The sequence below is a fragment of the Nicotiana tabacum genome, chromosome 6 (genome assembly GCF_000715075.1).
Source record: "Nicotiana tabacum cultivar K326 chromosome 6, ASM71507v2, whole genome shotgun sequence".
Taxonomy (NCBI): domain Eukaryota; kingdom Viridiplantae; phylum Streptophyta; class Magnoliopsida; order Solanales; family Solanaceae; genus Nicotiana; species Nicotiana tabacum.
The window spans coordinates 211,277,431-211,291,594 of NC_134085.1; the positions used below are offsets into that span (position 1 = coordinate 211,277,431).

At 37.1% G+C, this 14,164-nt stretch overlaps 2 protein-coding genes across 2 annotated transcripts; one reads left to right on the plus strand and one right to left on the minus strand.

The window, feature by feature from the left end:
* Window positions 1–279: 279 nt before the first annotated feature.
* On the plus strand, window positions 280–6,279 carry LOC107772765 (PX domain-containing protein EREL2). Its single transcript, XM_016592241.2, has 10 exons — window positions 280–641; window positions 1,399–1,509; window positions 1,781–1,879; window positions 2,081–2,167; window positions 2,334–2,442; window positions 2,591–3,354; window positions 4,090–4,254; window positions 4,339–4,581; window positions 4,807–5,025; window positions 5,866–6,279. The coding sequence occupies exons 1-10, from the start codon at window positions 402–404 to the stop codon at window positions 6,109–6,111; spliced, it is 2,283 nt and encodes a 760-aa protein (XP_016447727.1). The 5' UTR covers window positions 280–401; the 3' UTR covers window positions 6,112–6,279.
* A 317-nt stretch (window positions 6,280–6,596) lies between these two features.
* Window positions 6,597–12,270, minus strand: LOC107772766 (signal recognition particle subunit SRP54 1). Its single transcript, XM_016592242.2, has 9 exons — window positions 11,826–12,270; window positions 11,633–11,732; window positions 11,319–11,472; window positions 10,558–10,708; window positions 10,344–10,492; window positions 9,374–9,474; window positions 9,123–9,280; window positions 7,212–7,326; window positions 6,597–7,110 (listed from the first exon to the last, which is right to left on the minus strand). The coding sequence occupies exons 1-9, from the start codon at window positions 12,054–12,056 to the stop codon at window positions 6,785–6,787; spliced, it is 1,485 nt and encodes a 494-aa protein (XP_016447728.1). The 5' UTR covers window positions 12,057–12,270; the 3' UTR covers window positions 6,597–6,784.
* Window positions 12,271–14,164: the final 1,894 nt, after the last annotated feature.

Sequence of the window (14,164 nt, forward strand, 5' to 3'; positions counted from 1 at the left end):
CACGTCGTTATTTTGTCTTTTTTCTCAATACCATGAAACGACGCAAAACAACACAATCCATCCAAATATTATATTTATTAAATATTACAATACAATACAATACGATACGATACATTATAAAACGATATGTAACAACCATCCAAACAAGTTGTAATCCTTTTTTTTTAAGTTGGAACTAACCATGGGCCGCTGCCTCCGATAGGTCCGAGGTCAAAACGGGTCGGGCCTGGTCCAGTCTCTCATTCAGTTTTGCCTCTGATATTTTAAGGCAGACAGACAGAAACAGTAGTATAGGACCGTTAGTTGAGCCCAAGGAAGTTAAATTCGGCAGTTGAACTTGGAAGAGAAGAGAGCTGCCGGAGCTGAGTTGAAGTTTACCGCAAAATATATTGTTATTGGCGATGAACCTCTACGGTAATTACTCATTTCTGGACTTGGGATTTAATGATCCCACTTTCATCGAATCCCTTTCGCTTTCTCGCACTTCGTCGATCGTCGACGACGAGGAATTACAACCGGCGAGGATTTCTTCATTGCTTGACAAAGCTAGCAAAAGTCTAAGGAGTCCACCTAAGCATCGGCACGACGGCACCTCGCCGCTTCCGTTAGGAATGGATTGGAGTCCTCCCCCTCGTGTTTGGGTAAATAAATTCTCCGTTTTCCTCTTCGTCAGCTTTGTTTCTGTTTGTTCTCGATATGAGTATTGATGTGCAGTAATATTTAATGAGTTCGTGGCTGGAGTTTCGTGTAGGTTCCTGGTTATATATGATTACGTTATTATCTAGGAACATAATGTTGGTTAAATGAAAATTTAGCTGGTCTGCAGTAGCACATACTTGCTTTTTTCTAGTTGCTTAAGGAAAGTTAAATTCTTCTTGGCACAAGTGTGAAATTAATGATATCCTGGAACTGCATACCCTAGAAACAGCAAGTCACTCAAGTTTATATTCTCTGAAGCCTGAGTGAGCAGAGACAAAAGGAGCTAATGCTTATTTCTTAAGGGAAGTGAGTTGCCAGGATTATGGATAAAGACACTGTTTCAGCCTAATTGAGGAGTATCTTAATCTATGCGTGTTACTTCCCTTTGTTTTAAATTTGCACATTGAGGCAAAATTGTGATCCACTAGGTTTTCTCTAAGCAGTAGGTCAATGCTAAAATCTTCGGAAATCATTAGCTCCTTTAAACCTGGACAAACTATTGTTAGCTTGCTCTGTCATATTTGAAGATTCTATTGGCAGTTTAATCTGATTTGCAGTTTGTCTAATCTGTTGCTAATACATATGGGTCCCTGATTAGTTGTGAAGATAAGCTTGAAGTGATTTTCATAGACATTTGGTTAAATTTGGTACGAGAACTTTCATTGCATCTTCAAATGAGTGCTCCCTTATTTTACACAGGATGGACATGATACCATTTGGCCACATGATTCTCAAACAGGATGGAGTTACTGTGCCACTATTCCTTCTTGGACTGTCTTGTCACGCCCCAGAGGTTCGGCTGCTGTAGTGGTATTTCCCTGTGAACTTTTTGAGTCAGGGTTCTTTAACGCATTGAGCACTTTAAAAGGAATAAGCTATATTAGCATCCAAAATCCATCCAGGATTGGAGTTTAACTTGAAGATCTTTAGATGTTTTCTTTTTCGTTTTAATAATGAGCTGTACCTGGTCCAATGGGGGATTACCATAGTCTATTTTCGTTCAGGAACGAAAAGAAACTCCGTGATAACTTGGAAAACTTATTGTTTCTTGCTTGAGATATTGACATTCGAACTGGAACAGTTGTACAGGGTTCAAATTGGTATACAATCACCTGATGGGTTCACAACCACGCGAGAGATACTACGACGATTTAGTGATTTCTTAAAGCTATTGTCAGAGGTAAGCTAGTTTCTTCGAGATCCTGCATAGTGTAACAAGTAGGATAATATTTCTACCTCTATTTGTGCATATAAATGACATCTGTGGCTTCATTAAGAATTGATTGGATATTGGACTGAATCTCCATACTTTCTAGATATGGTATTAGTTGATCCAGTTGATCACTTAACATTGCAGTTTCACACCTCTCATTTGTTGCAGCTGAAGAAAGAATTCCCAAAGAAAAAGTTGCCCCCCGCTCCTTCAAAGGGGCTTCTGAGAATGCAAAGCAATGCGCTTTTGGAAGAAGTTAGTAACATCCTATTTCTATCGTTCTCTTTTAATTTTTAAAAAATATAGTTGCATGATGACATCAATCCTAACCTGAAAATTGTTCTTGAGGAATGAGCTGGTAATAAGTGGTTCTTTAATATGGAATAAATCTTGGTATGTGCTCAAGCTGGTTTCATCTCAGCGTAGGTGTTTATTGGAGGATTGGATGACGAAAGTATTGTCTGACATCGAGTTATCAAGAAGTGCTCACATAGGGATCTTTCTTGAGCTTGAAGCAGCTGCAAGGTCATGTAGGTGTCTCCCTGTCTTGTGCTTTTTTCTTGTACTTTCACCAAACAGATGAAAGTTGTGTAATCAACCAGTACTCTATGATTTATCAACCAGATCTTCGTTGAATTGATGTAAACCTTTTTTCTTTTTCTTTTATGAACTTCTCAGCATTCTATGAGTTGAATCAGAACGTTGCAGATGTGAATTCATCCATCAGCGTAGTTCCATCGATCCAATTCTCAAATAGTTCAGATGTTTCTTTGCTTGCTGGTCAATCATCATTTGCTTCTGATTGCGGCAATGATTCTGCTTATGGGACCCCTGAGCTGGGATCACCAACAGAGGGCATGAGCAGGTTTCGCGAACTTGACAACGCAGCATTTTACCAGGGTTTCACCCCTTCAGTTGAAGCAATTTCTGAAGTTGTACATAGTGATAGCAAGCCAGCAAAAGATTCTGAACAAGGGAACCAGGTGAATCGTTCAAAAATGCCTTATACAGGAGATAGCAGTGACGTTTCCACCAAGAGAATCATAGATAATGCTCAAGTCGTATGCAAGGATGAGATGGAGCTTTTCTCTGGTAGAGAAAATCTTACAGCTTTTGGCCATGATAAACAGACTCCTGAAACTGACATTTCTTCAGAAAGAATCTCTGACATTTCAAATTTCCTGAAGCTTGAAGCATTGAGAAATACCTCATATGACTCGGCTGAAGGTTCTGAACTCTTAGAAGGACTAAATGCACCGGCAAGCTCCGACTTACAGTTCCCGGGCCGCTTAAAAGTTGTTATTCAATTGGAAGAACAAACTAAAATGAATAGGATTCTTAGTGCTATGCAACTGAGGCTGGCCACAGCAAAAAATGACATGGAAGATCTCCTGATGAGACTGAATCAAGAGCATGCTGTAAGACAGTATCTTGCCACGAAGGTGTGATTCTTTGTCCAAAATTCTGCAATTCAGACATGCAACCTTACATTTTTTTTCCTATGTAGAATTGTGAGATTAAGATATATTACTTTGGATAATAAGAGACCGAGTATATTGTCATACATTACTCAGCAAATTGTCTTTTGCTTACTGCAGTGATGCATCATGAGATGTCCTCTGTTTGCCCTTTTCTTATATCAATATTATAAATTTCAGTTAATTCTTTTAAAGTTTCCAGAATAACAATTGGTTCCAACAGTGCCCCAGAAAAGCTAGTCTTCCCAACTTTTTGTCTTCTGCCATTCCTGTCCTGTAATATCCTATCCCTAGCTAAGCTCTCTAATGACAAGCTCCTTTCCTATGCTCATAAATTTTCAGCCCCTACATGCTCATGACTTGTTTCTCCTTAACATGCCACCACTCTTTCCTCACTGTAAAGAGAGCTTCATTCAGATATTTCCGTACATAATATGCCACACTTCCCTCTTCCTCCTTATTCCATCCTAAGTATAGGTGGACAATAGGAAATAGGGTTATGAAAGGGCCAGGTAATTTTAACGGATATAATTAGCAAACATTTTACCACTTAGAAGCTTATCTCAACCTGTAGACCCATACTTACTTTAACGGCTTACTTCTCTATTTGATGTGTGGGAGTTATGTTACTCCTGGCTTCTCTATTTTGTGTTATGATAATGATTCTATGAATGTTACCATCTGGGTGGTCTTTGACAGGTTAAAGATTTGGAAATTGAGCTTGAATCTCTCAAACAGAGTGGCAAAGAGAACCTGCAACAAGCAATTCAAATGGAGAGGGAAAAATTTACTCACATGCTATGGGATATGGAGGAACTTAGAAGAAAATGTGTGGAGATGGAATTGAACCTGACGTCTGAACAGGTATACTCACTCTCTTCTATTACAAAATGGGATATTTCTTCTATATCTTGGACAGTGAGCAAGTTCTTCTTGAAAATTGTTAAGGCTGACAAGGTTCAAATGGAATCAACTCAAAGAATCACAATACAAGAGAATGAAAGACTGTACGAAGAGTTGAGTGCTGCTCAACAGCAGATCAATAGCTTGCGGAAACACCATTTGGAGTCAGATTCAAAGTCCAAAGCAGATGTCAAACTTTTAATCAAGGAGATTAAATCTCTAAGAACTTCCCAGACAGAACAGAAGCAAGAGCTCTGCAAATTGGCAAAAGAGAAGGCAGAAGTAGAAGTAATCATTCGCTTGATCAGTTCTTTACTATTGCATAGTCATTCTTTCAATGAGCTGGATGAGTAAAAGTGTAGTTGATTTGTTTTGTTTTTAAAGTCAAACCAAGGGTTTTTATGTGCTTTTCACATTCTGTTCCTGGGGAAAGGGTGACGTTGTAAATTTTTCTTCAAACAACCATCCATTACTTCAATAAGCTGTGCTTATGATAATGATGCTTTCTTTCAGAGGATTCTAAAGGAGGAAAGGCAAATTAGGGAACGTGCTAATGCTGCAAATATTAAGCTGCTGCATGAGTGTGAAATTGTTCGCAATAGACTTGAGGAATGCAGCGTCAGTTTCCTCATCGAGGAAGAAAATAAACTGGTCCTGGAGGCATCTAGCCCTTCTGATGCCATTGATATACTGTCAACATCTGATAATCGAATAGGTCTACTTCTTGCTGAGGTATGCCTCTTTCCTTTATGTGTTTACCTTTGAGTTACTCTTGGTGGCCTTTCCTAAATGCTCCAAATTGTGTACCATTTTGGCATTTTCTCTAACAGAAGTACTCTACATACAATTTGTGTTCTACTTATCAAAAAAAACATAGTACCTTTTATGTTCTACTCAGATGCTTGAGATCATTTACGTCTCTTCTTAAGGTATAGATAGACATCCCAAACATCTCAGCAAAAGTGGAAATGAATACGAAAGAATTGATTTCCTGCCCTAAACGGTATTGATTGAACAATTGGAGTAGGTTATAAACATTTCTTTTGCAGCTTGTGTGGACTGAGCGTCTTTTTAACTGGGTTATATGAGATAATATCATAGTATTATATCGTGTAGAGCCATTTTTATGTTGACCTACCAAACTAGCAATATGAATGTCCGAGATCCAGCCCTATGTGGATGTCTATCAGAATTGACGAGCTATCCTTTACTTGTAATGTAATGTGTAACATAATTGGGTTATATCTTGCACTTGTACCTTGTGTTGGTTGGCCGAGTCATTATGATAATGAGAGAAAAGCTATATGAACATGTTCATTCTTTCTACTTACACGGCTGACGTACACAAATAGTCCTCAAAGTGGATAGTCTTGAATTTTTTGCCCCACTTGCCCCATGGGCAGAACTTCAAGTTTAACAAGTGTTTCCAGTCGCTTGCCCAATGGGCAACACTTTTATCTTTTGACCTTGAAGTTCTGCCCATGGGGCAAGCGTATGTCAACAGTTAAAGACCACACCAAAAAGTATCATATTTCTGCAATGTTTTGCTTATCTTTTTCTTGACTTAAACAGGCCCAGCTGCTTGCAGAAGATGTTGAAACTACTGTTGCTAGTAGAAATCTTGATGGAGGTTATTCAAGGACAGCAGTGGATGAAATGAGGAAACAGCTAGCTGATGTTTACGTTGACAATGCCAAATTGAGGAAACAGATGAACTCTGTCATTCGTTATGCACTCCAAACAGCTAATAGATTGAAGGACAATGAAGAAGAAAGCGCTCCAACAAAGACGGCTCTTACGAAGTTTTTAGAGGGATAATTTATAAAATGCAACGCACGTATCTATAATATGTAAATAAGCTTGTTTAATTTCTCCTCCTCTCTCTTCTACTTCTCTAATAACCTTGTATATATGGCTTACTCCTTCCCCATCATGTAATCCTGACTAATTGGAAAATTGCAATTGAAGATGTAAGTTTGAAATAAAGCTTTCGATTGTGCTGCTATAAACCAAGACTGCAGAGAACCACGGTATAAGTGGTTATTGAAATGTTTTACCACGCTCTGCAATAGAAGTTTGTGCCACTCTTGGAAATTCAAGAGCTTCTCGCCTTCTCAACCACGTGCAGCTCTCAACGACGAATGTCATCCAGCTTACTGAAAATTTACAAGCAGAGCCCTAAGCTATAATAGCACTAAACGAGTTGAAGCTGGCTGCTCAAAAGGATGACAACACGCCACCCTCCATGAGAAAGTGCTTTGAAAAGATCGCACCTATAAAAGTGGATCATCAAAATCAAGCAGTGCAACAAAATTATACCACATTTCATCATTCTAAATCAACCAAATTCACCAAATACATCTGATTCCAACAAATTCCAAGATAGGGAATGGCAGCTCTGGTTATATTCTTTACTACCAATCATGGATTGACAATGTAACTTCCCTATATATTTAACTCGTAAAACTGTACTTTGATTGTGATCACATTATTACTCTCCACCACCAAACATACCCATCATGTCCTTCGCGGAACCCATTTGTTTCATCAAGCTCTGTAGACCACCCATACCACCTATTTGTTTCAACATCTGAGGGGGAAGAACTTTGCTCATGTTTTGTGCATTCATGTTTCTGGACAAGGAACTCATCTCTCCCTTCTTTGGAATCTTAAGCCCCTTCATCTTGCTGCATATCTTGGCAAGTCGTTTGTATTCTTCCAACATCTCCATCACCTCATGCACTAGGCGGCCTGATCCCCTAGCTATACGCATGATTCGAGATTCAGTCATAAGCTTTGGGTTGGTACTGTCCAATTCTGCAATTATGAAATCAATTTCAAATGAGAAGGTTACACATTATCTTAAGTGAGGTGTATAAATAGCTTAACTGAAACTCAATAAAATGTAGCTAACTTGCCTTCATTAGTCATGGAGTCCATCATCGTCATATACCGCTTAATTTTTGCCTGACTTTCTTTTTCGCGACCTTTTGGCATCATCTCTGCACTAAATCCAGGAAGCATTGAAAACACCTATACCTCAAAAAAGGAACATCAATGATGTGCAACAATAATGATGTCAATCAACCTCTAGAAGGAAAAGCAAGTAGGCATGCACAAGCTTTGTAAAAGAAAAAAGACCAAAGAGGGGGGAACAGCTGACGAGTTCCCATCCAATTAAACTAATGTTTCATGCGTTAAAAATACTTGTGGAAAGAAATTAATGCTCAGACTAGATTCAATTGATTTAAAATCCATTAATGTGTTACCAAGAACAAGCATCAGTATATCAATGTTTCCTCGAGAAGCATCTAGTCTTGATCGGCAAGTCAAGCTAAAAGCTAGATAGGATCCAATTTAATTTGAGTTAACAAATTAACACGAGTTTAAGTCTCATTGCTAACAATAATATTTGACCATAAATAATTTGCAAATAATGGATGGGACATCCTTATTTGCAAATACTGAACTTCAATATTTGAAATATTGGTAAAACATTAAAAAACTTGTTTGAGGAGCATTTCAAATGATATAATGGTTCACTCAGACAATTACCAACTTTTTTTCAAGTGAAATTCAAGTCCAAACACAATAACTTTGAAATACCTTTTTTTTTCATAATCAGCTTCAAACTCTTTTTTACAACTTCATCCAAAATATTGCTCAAAGACAATACTTTCAAATTATATTTTTCAACTTCAATCAAATATTGTCCAAAACCCTACAAAGTGTTTTCCAACTATTTTCAGTGGATATCAAATTCTTTCAACATTTTTTTTTTTTTTGAAGAAATTCTTTCAACATTTGGTGACATTCGAAATCCTTTTGCCATTTAAATCCCTACGATTTTTGCAATGGATAGCACTATAGGAAATTAAAATCAACATTATGAAAAGGTTTACGTGTAAACAATAACTTGCCTACTGACAAATTTAAATTCTTGGAAGGATTCATAATCTACCAATCAACTAGCAGGCTCCAAATGATCTTCAACTTGCTCAAGTTAATAGATCAGTATTTACAGGTTTCTAAAACAGAAGAACAAGGACAAATTGAAACAAGCCTAAGAGATCTTCTAGAAGAACAATGAAAAAAAAATGACCTTGTAAGCTTTTGTGATATATTATAGGAAAGCTGTTTTTTCCTAACGAACTGTAAATAATGAAAATTCTCCAAACCAAAATTCTTCTTTTGGTATGGTTTGGGAATTTGTTTTGGAAACAAATGATTTTAGGTTTGGCTATCGAAAACAACTGTGTTTTTAGATTTAATATTGAAAAAAAAGTAGTATTTTCAGATATGAAGTTATGAACTTCTGAAATGATATTACTACATCCCTAAACCATCGAAACCAACTTCATATGGTTAGAAATCTCAGAAATATTAGGAAAACATCTTCATTTGCAACTAAATGTACGATACTAACAAAGGGAAAGAGAAAAAGAAAAAGCAAGGTGGGAGCAGTTGGAGGGGGGAGGGACTGTTTGCCCATAAGGTTCAAAAAGCATTAAGTAATAAAATTGGCCTAGAAACGTATCAACCTCTTACCTCAATGAACAAAAAGAAGGCTGAAAATCAAATTTTAGAAATTAGAAACCAAGACTGAAATTACTGATTTCTAATACCAACTTGTATTTTCATGTAGGTTTTAAAACCTAACACCAAAACTCTTTATTCCAGAAAGAAGCCAGAAAACCAAAAATATTTATTCTAGATTTGTGTCATGAATGATATAACATTCAGAAAAAATTTGCCAAGTTTCAAAAGAGAAGAGAGAGAGAGAGAGAGGAAGTGCGGGGGAATCAGATTAATGTATGTGAGCAGCAAACCTGGCCAAGAGGACCCATTTTAAGCATGTTCTGAAATTGCTCGTACATAATCCTGAAGGTAAAATGTCCTTCTGATAACTTCTGAAGAAGCTCAGGCTGTTGATCCATTGGGACCACGTCTTGTATCTTGTTCACCAATCCAGACAAGTCACCCATGCCTGGTAGATATTTCAGGAGAACAAAGTCAATGTCAGTGGAAAGAGGAACATAGTCCAAGCAAAGTTGAAAATATCAACAGAAGAGATGCAAACCTAAAAGACGGCTGACAAATGGTTTAACATCAAAAGTTTCGAACTCGTCCATGTGTTCACCAGTTCCAATAAATATGATCGGACTTTTAGTTGCAGCAACTCTGCATATGGAAAGAGCAAAAGAGCAAATATATAAATCAAAAGAAACAGGCCATAAAAATTCACCAGAACATTTGGAGAAAACTTGATCCTACTTATAATTTGAGAATATCAATAACCAATCCTTGTGAAGCCCCCAAGGGGATATGTCCTAGTGGTTGTGGCACAGAGTGACAACCTGGATATCCCAAGCTCTGTATCCCAGTTACAGCACTAGATGTGAGCCCATTTGCTCCTGCCTTGGTGAGCAAGACTACAACGGTAACTTGTGCCTGTGGGCTTCACAAGCTGTCTACTGGATTAGTCGAGGTGCCCGCAAGACCGCAAACTTGACCGAGACACCACAATATTAAAAAAATCCGTGTAAACAAAAGATGCATATATATGCTAAAGAGGCAGTAAAAGTTTTTTCTTCATGATGCAGTAAAAGTTGCAATTTTGCTGCTTTTTGAACCATAAAGCAACTTTAATACCTATGTACAAGCCAAATCGCCTGTTGAAATTTCAAGGCTTAAGCAGTAGTTCAATTTTCACGGTTACAATCGCATCAATTGTTCAGCATCAGTTTCTACATCTTGTTGGATAAAGAATATTCATTTTCTGCAGAGTATCTTTATGGTTTACTAGAGTATTTTGAACTGGTAACCAGAAAGAGATTCCCTCTTAACCAGAAAGAAGCAAATTAACAGCCTGTATCACTCCCAAAACAACAACAACAGCAGCAGCCTGCAACTTTGAGCTACCATAGGTGAAGTTTCTAATCTTAAATAACTGACATCATGAGCTTAACATATGTTCCATATTTGGCAGAGTACCCAGAACTATAAGAAGAAAAAACTGTAAGGCTACATCCAAGTCATTAAATACTTACGCACTTAGGGCACCACCTCCTTTTGCATGGCCATCCATCTTAGTAATAATCACGGCTCCAACTGCAACACTTTGCCTAAATGCTTGAGCTTGATCAAAAGCAGCTTGTCCGATGCTACTATCCATAACAAATATCACGAGATCCGGTTTCTGGGGAAAACGATAAGATGAGCATCTAATTAAAGGAAAAAAAATTAGAGCAAAGTAAAACATACCGTTGCTTCAGAAACTTGTCGCATCTCTTCAAAAAGAGCTGCTTCTTGTTTGTGGCGCCCACTGGTATCCACAATTATTAGATCACAATTTTCCTTCTTAAATGTCTCTACACCGTCCACAGCTATTTTGACTGGGTCTGATTCTGTATAGCTGTTGCAGAAACATTTGTTCAGTTTAACCAAGATGACCTGTAGTGCTGATCAGAACAATGATGCAGTTCAAAAGGACTTGATTATTAATTACAGGTTCAGTCCTATTCAGCAAGACACAACAACGGTAGATTCTATTCAAAGCAGGTAAACTGTATATTCCTACAACCTAATAACAATAGGAACGGCTTTTTCCTCCCTCCTCCTTTACCCTTTTGGGGAAATTCAGCTTAAAACAATTTTAAAGAAAATGTTGTAGTAGTAGATGATGACTCTTGCGCAACTGGCAGCTAATCAACTTTAATCTTGTAACATTTCTTAGCAAAGTACCATTCACTTTTCACTATGCACCAGGCAATGCTTCTCAGATTTCATCCTCCACTTACCTAATCAAAATGCACTTTGAAATTGGCAACTCCTATGAACCTATGGCATGGTTTATTGATTTAATTAACCAAGCAAAAATTGATGAGTTTTGGCTTATTCTGTCAGGAAGAAGAACAGAGTAACATTGATCATCATTACTTATTAGATAAGAATGGGAATCATGCTTCTAAACGTGTGTACTGGGGAGATAAGAATAAAACTAATAAATTCAGAAAAGGATATACCTTCCATAAAAGGGAATTTTAGCTTTTGTTGCATTCTGCTTCAATTGATCGAATGCACCAGCTCTGAATGTATCTGCACACACTAGAGCTGGCTTCCAACCTTTTTTCTGGTGGTAAAAAGCATATTTTGTAGATGTTGTAGTTTTTCCGGACCCTGCCCGAAATTTCAAATAAATAAGAATACCATCTTGTAATTGAAAAATAAACAAGCTTGTAATTCTTCATTATAATAAAAAATTAATGCTAGCTCAGGTATTAGCTTTGCTACAATACCATAGAACATAAAACTAAAGTAGAAAATCAAATGAACACACCTTGCAAACCAACAAACATTACAACACTAGGTTTCCCTTTTTTTGGTGTAAATGAAGGCTTCCCAGGGTCCAATATCTTGCACAGCTCATCGAACACAGCCTATACAATTGAAAGAATGCAGTTAATTTCCAGCCTGTAATGAAAATGTTTAAACAATGGATATAAAAAAAGTAAAGAAAAAGAATATCGAACCTTTTGGATGATCCTACGCTTGTTGTGTCCAGCGGCAAGATCATCAAGATTGACAATTTTTTTAATATTTGTGGACATATCGCGGACAAGTTTAAATTGAACATCGGACTGGAGAAGAGCACGTGTGATCTCATTGAGGCATTCGTTAAGGACCTTCTCGTCAATGATTGTGGCATTGCTCATCTGCTGGAGAGCACGCGAGATGCTCCCCCCTAATTGTGCTAACACCATCTTGACGTAGATCTAGAAGAAGATCGATTACCGAAATTAACAAGTAGAACACAGGATTTTTTGGGGAAATTGAATTCGTGAACGGGAACTGATTAGGGCGACGGCTTTGGGGAGGAAAATTTGTTCACCGGCGGTAGAGTTTCCAACAGTTTACTTATAAGGATATGCTTTGGCGAGAAAGAGGAGGAACGCCGTCTTTGTTGAACCCGGATCCGAGAACTCGAACCAAACCCTCTTGTTTTTGTGGGCCCGGATTTCAGAAATTATAAGAAAAAAGAAAACTAAAATTGTGATTCAATTAAATATATGTTTCAAGTATTTCAATAAATCATTTAAATCTTTTATATGAGATAAATGTGAAAATAATAAAATAACATAATTTGATCTAATAATGAGAAATTCTTATGTTTTCTTATTTGATATCATAAAAATAACATTATATCATATAGAAAATGCGATGATAGTTTAGTACTTGATAATTATATTTTATCACAAAATTTGTGATATTTCATGTTTCATAGATTTGAAAATTGGATATTTCAAAAATCTAATTATCTTATGTAACAAATATGTAAAAAGGATTATTCATTCTCTTGGTATTTTAAAGTTTTATTCAATCTATTTCATTTTATGCTATACTATTTCCGTTTTAGCTTTTAAAAAAATAACATCAGTTTACAAAAGGCAGTCCTATACATAAAGCATCTCGCATTCACGAAGGTTATTGAAAAACGTCGCACCCCAAGGGGGTGAATTAGATAGACTAGCCTAATACAAATATTGATGGCTATTTCAATAGTTCGAACATTTGACCTATAGATTATATGGAGACAACTTTATTGTTGCTTTAAGGCTCCCTTCCGAAAGTGACATCTATTTATATTTAAAAATAATTTAACTTTTTATTTTTCTTTAATAATATTATTTTTATTTCATGATATATTTAAGATTACATACTAAAAAGTTTTTCTTATTTTCACTTAAAAATGAACCGGTGAGAGTAGAATATTATGCAGAACTTTCAATTTGTTTAATTTGTAGTTTTTAATAGATCCGTATGATCCGGCCTTAGTTTGACCCGTATAGCGGGAGCTCAGTGTATCCGGGTGTCCTTTAATTTTATTGAGAGGCAAAAGAAGAAAAGGAAGCCAGCTCTTTTGTCCATTGGATGAGGAGGAGCTAAATTTCTGTGGCTATTGTGTACACTTCCAGTGGAGCTTCAGTTGCCATTTGAGGACATGGAGGCTGCCGCATTGCGACCTACAAAATTCCCGGCGACATGTTCCGCCTCAACCTCAATGTCGTCTCTTCAGCTGCCGTCTGCAGCATCCGTCGGATTCCTCGTTCCAAAATCTTTCAGAATGACTTCCTCCTTTAAGACGCCCATGGTTGCCCGAGCTTCCGACCCCAAAACTGACCAACCAAATCCCAGCACCGATGAATCTGGCCTTCCTTTCCTACCACAGGTTACCCGCAGTCTCTCCCTTTAACTCCTCTGAGAACAATTAACTTTTCGTTTAAACACGATTTTCACGACCATTTTGGCAATATTTTCAAAACCTTAACGAGTAATTTATTGTATTTTATTTGATTATTATTTACATACTACTACTCACTTGTGAGGTCGTTTTTGAAATTTGATGATAAGCAGGAGGATTTGAACTTCTTATTAAAACTGGGAGTGGGTTCAGTCGCCGGAGGAGCTGCAATAAAGTACGGAAGTGTTATTTTCCCAGAGATAACAAGACCAAATATTACATTGGCTCTCTTTATGATATCAGCTCCGGTGGTTGTTGCCGCTGTGCTCTTATTTTTGCAAAGTCGTGCAGATTCAAATGAGTAACCATTACGGTCATTTCTGAGTGACCAATCTCTGTAGCAATCTCTTGGAATAGAAAGTCTAGGGAATGGGCGTTAGGAGCCCTAGAATTTGAACCTAATTGTTTTATCCTATTCAAAATCGTCATAAATAAAAGTCAATGAGATGAGTACTACTCCCTATCCAAAATAAATAATTTTTTAGTTGTTTTCGCACATATTACCTTTTAACATTAATTAGTAATAAATTAACCATATTAACCGTTACTATCTCTTCAAATAAACACTCC

Excerpts from the sequence above, each read along its gene's own strand:
- LOC107772765 (XM_016592241.2), top strand. The coding sequence starts at position 402 with ATGAACCTCTACGGTAATTACTCATTTCTGGACTTGGGATTTAATGAT. Across the intron at positions 1,510-1,780 it reads GAGGTTCGGCTGCTGTAGTG|TTGTACAGGGTTCAAATTGG; the intron begins GTATTTCCCTGT and ends GAACTGGAACAG. Across the intron at positions 4,255-4,338 it reads TGAACCTGACGTCTGAACAG|GCTGACAAGGTTCAAATGGA; the intron begins GTATACTCACTC and ends AAAATTGTTAAG.
- LOC107772766 (XM_016592242.2), bottom strand. The coding sequence starts at position 12,056 with ATGGTGTTAGCACAATTAGGGGGGAGCATCTCGCGTGCTCTCCAGCAG. Across the intron at positions 10,709-11,318 it reads AAAATTCCCTTTTATGGAAG|CTATACAGAATCAGACCCAG; the intron begins GTATATCCTTTT and ends TTTCTGCAACAG. Across the intron at positions 9,281-9,373 it reads ATTTGTCAGCCGTCTTTTAG|GCATGGGTGACTTGTCTGGA; the intron begins GTTTGCATCTCT and ends AATATCTACCAG.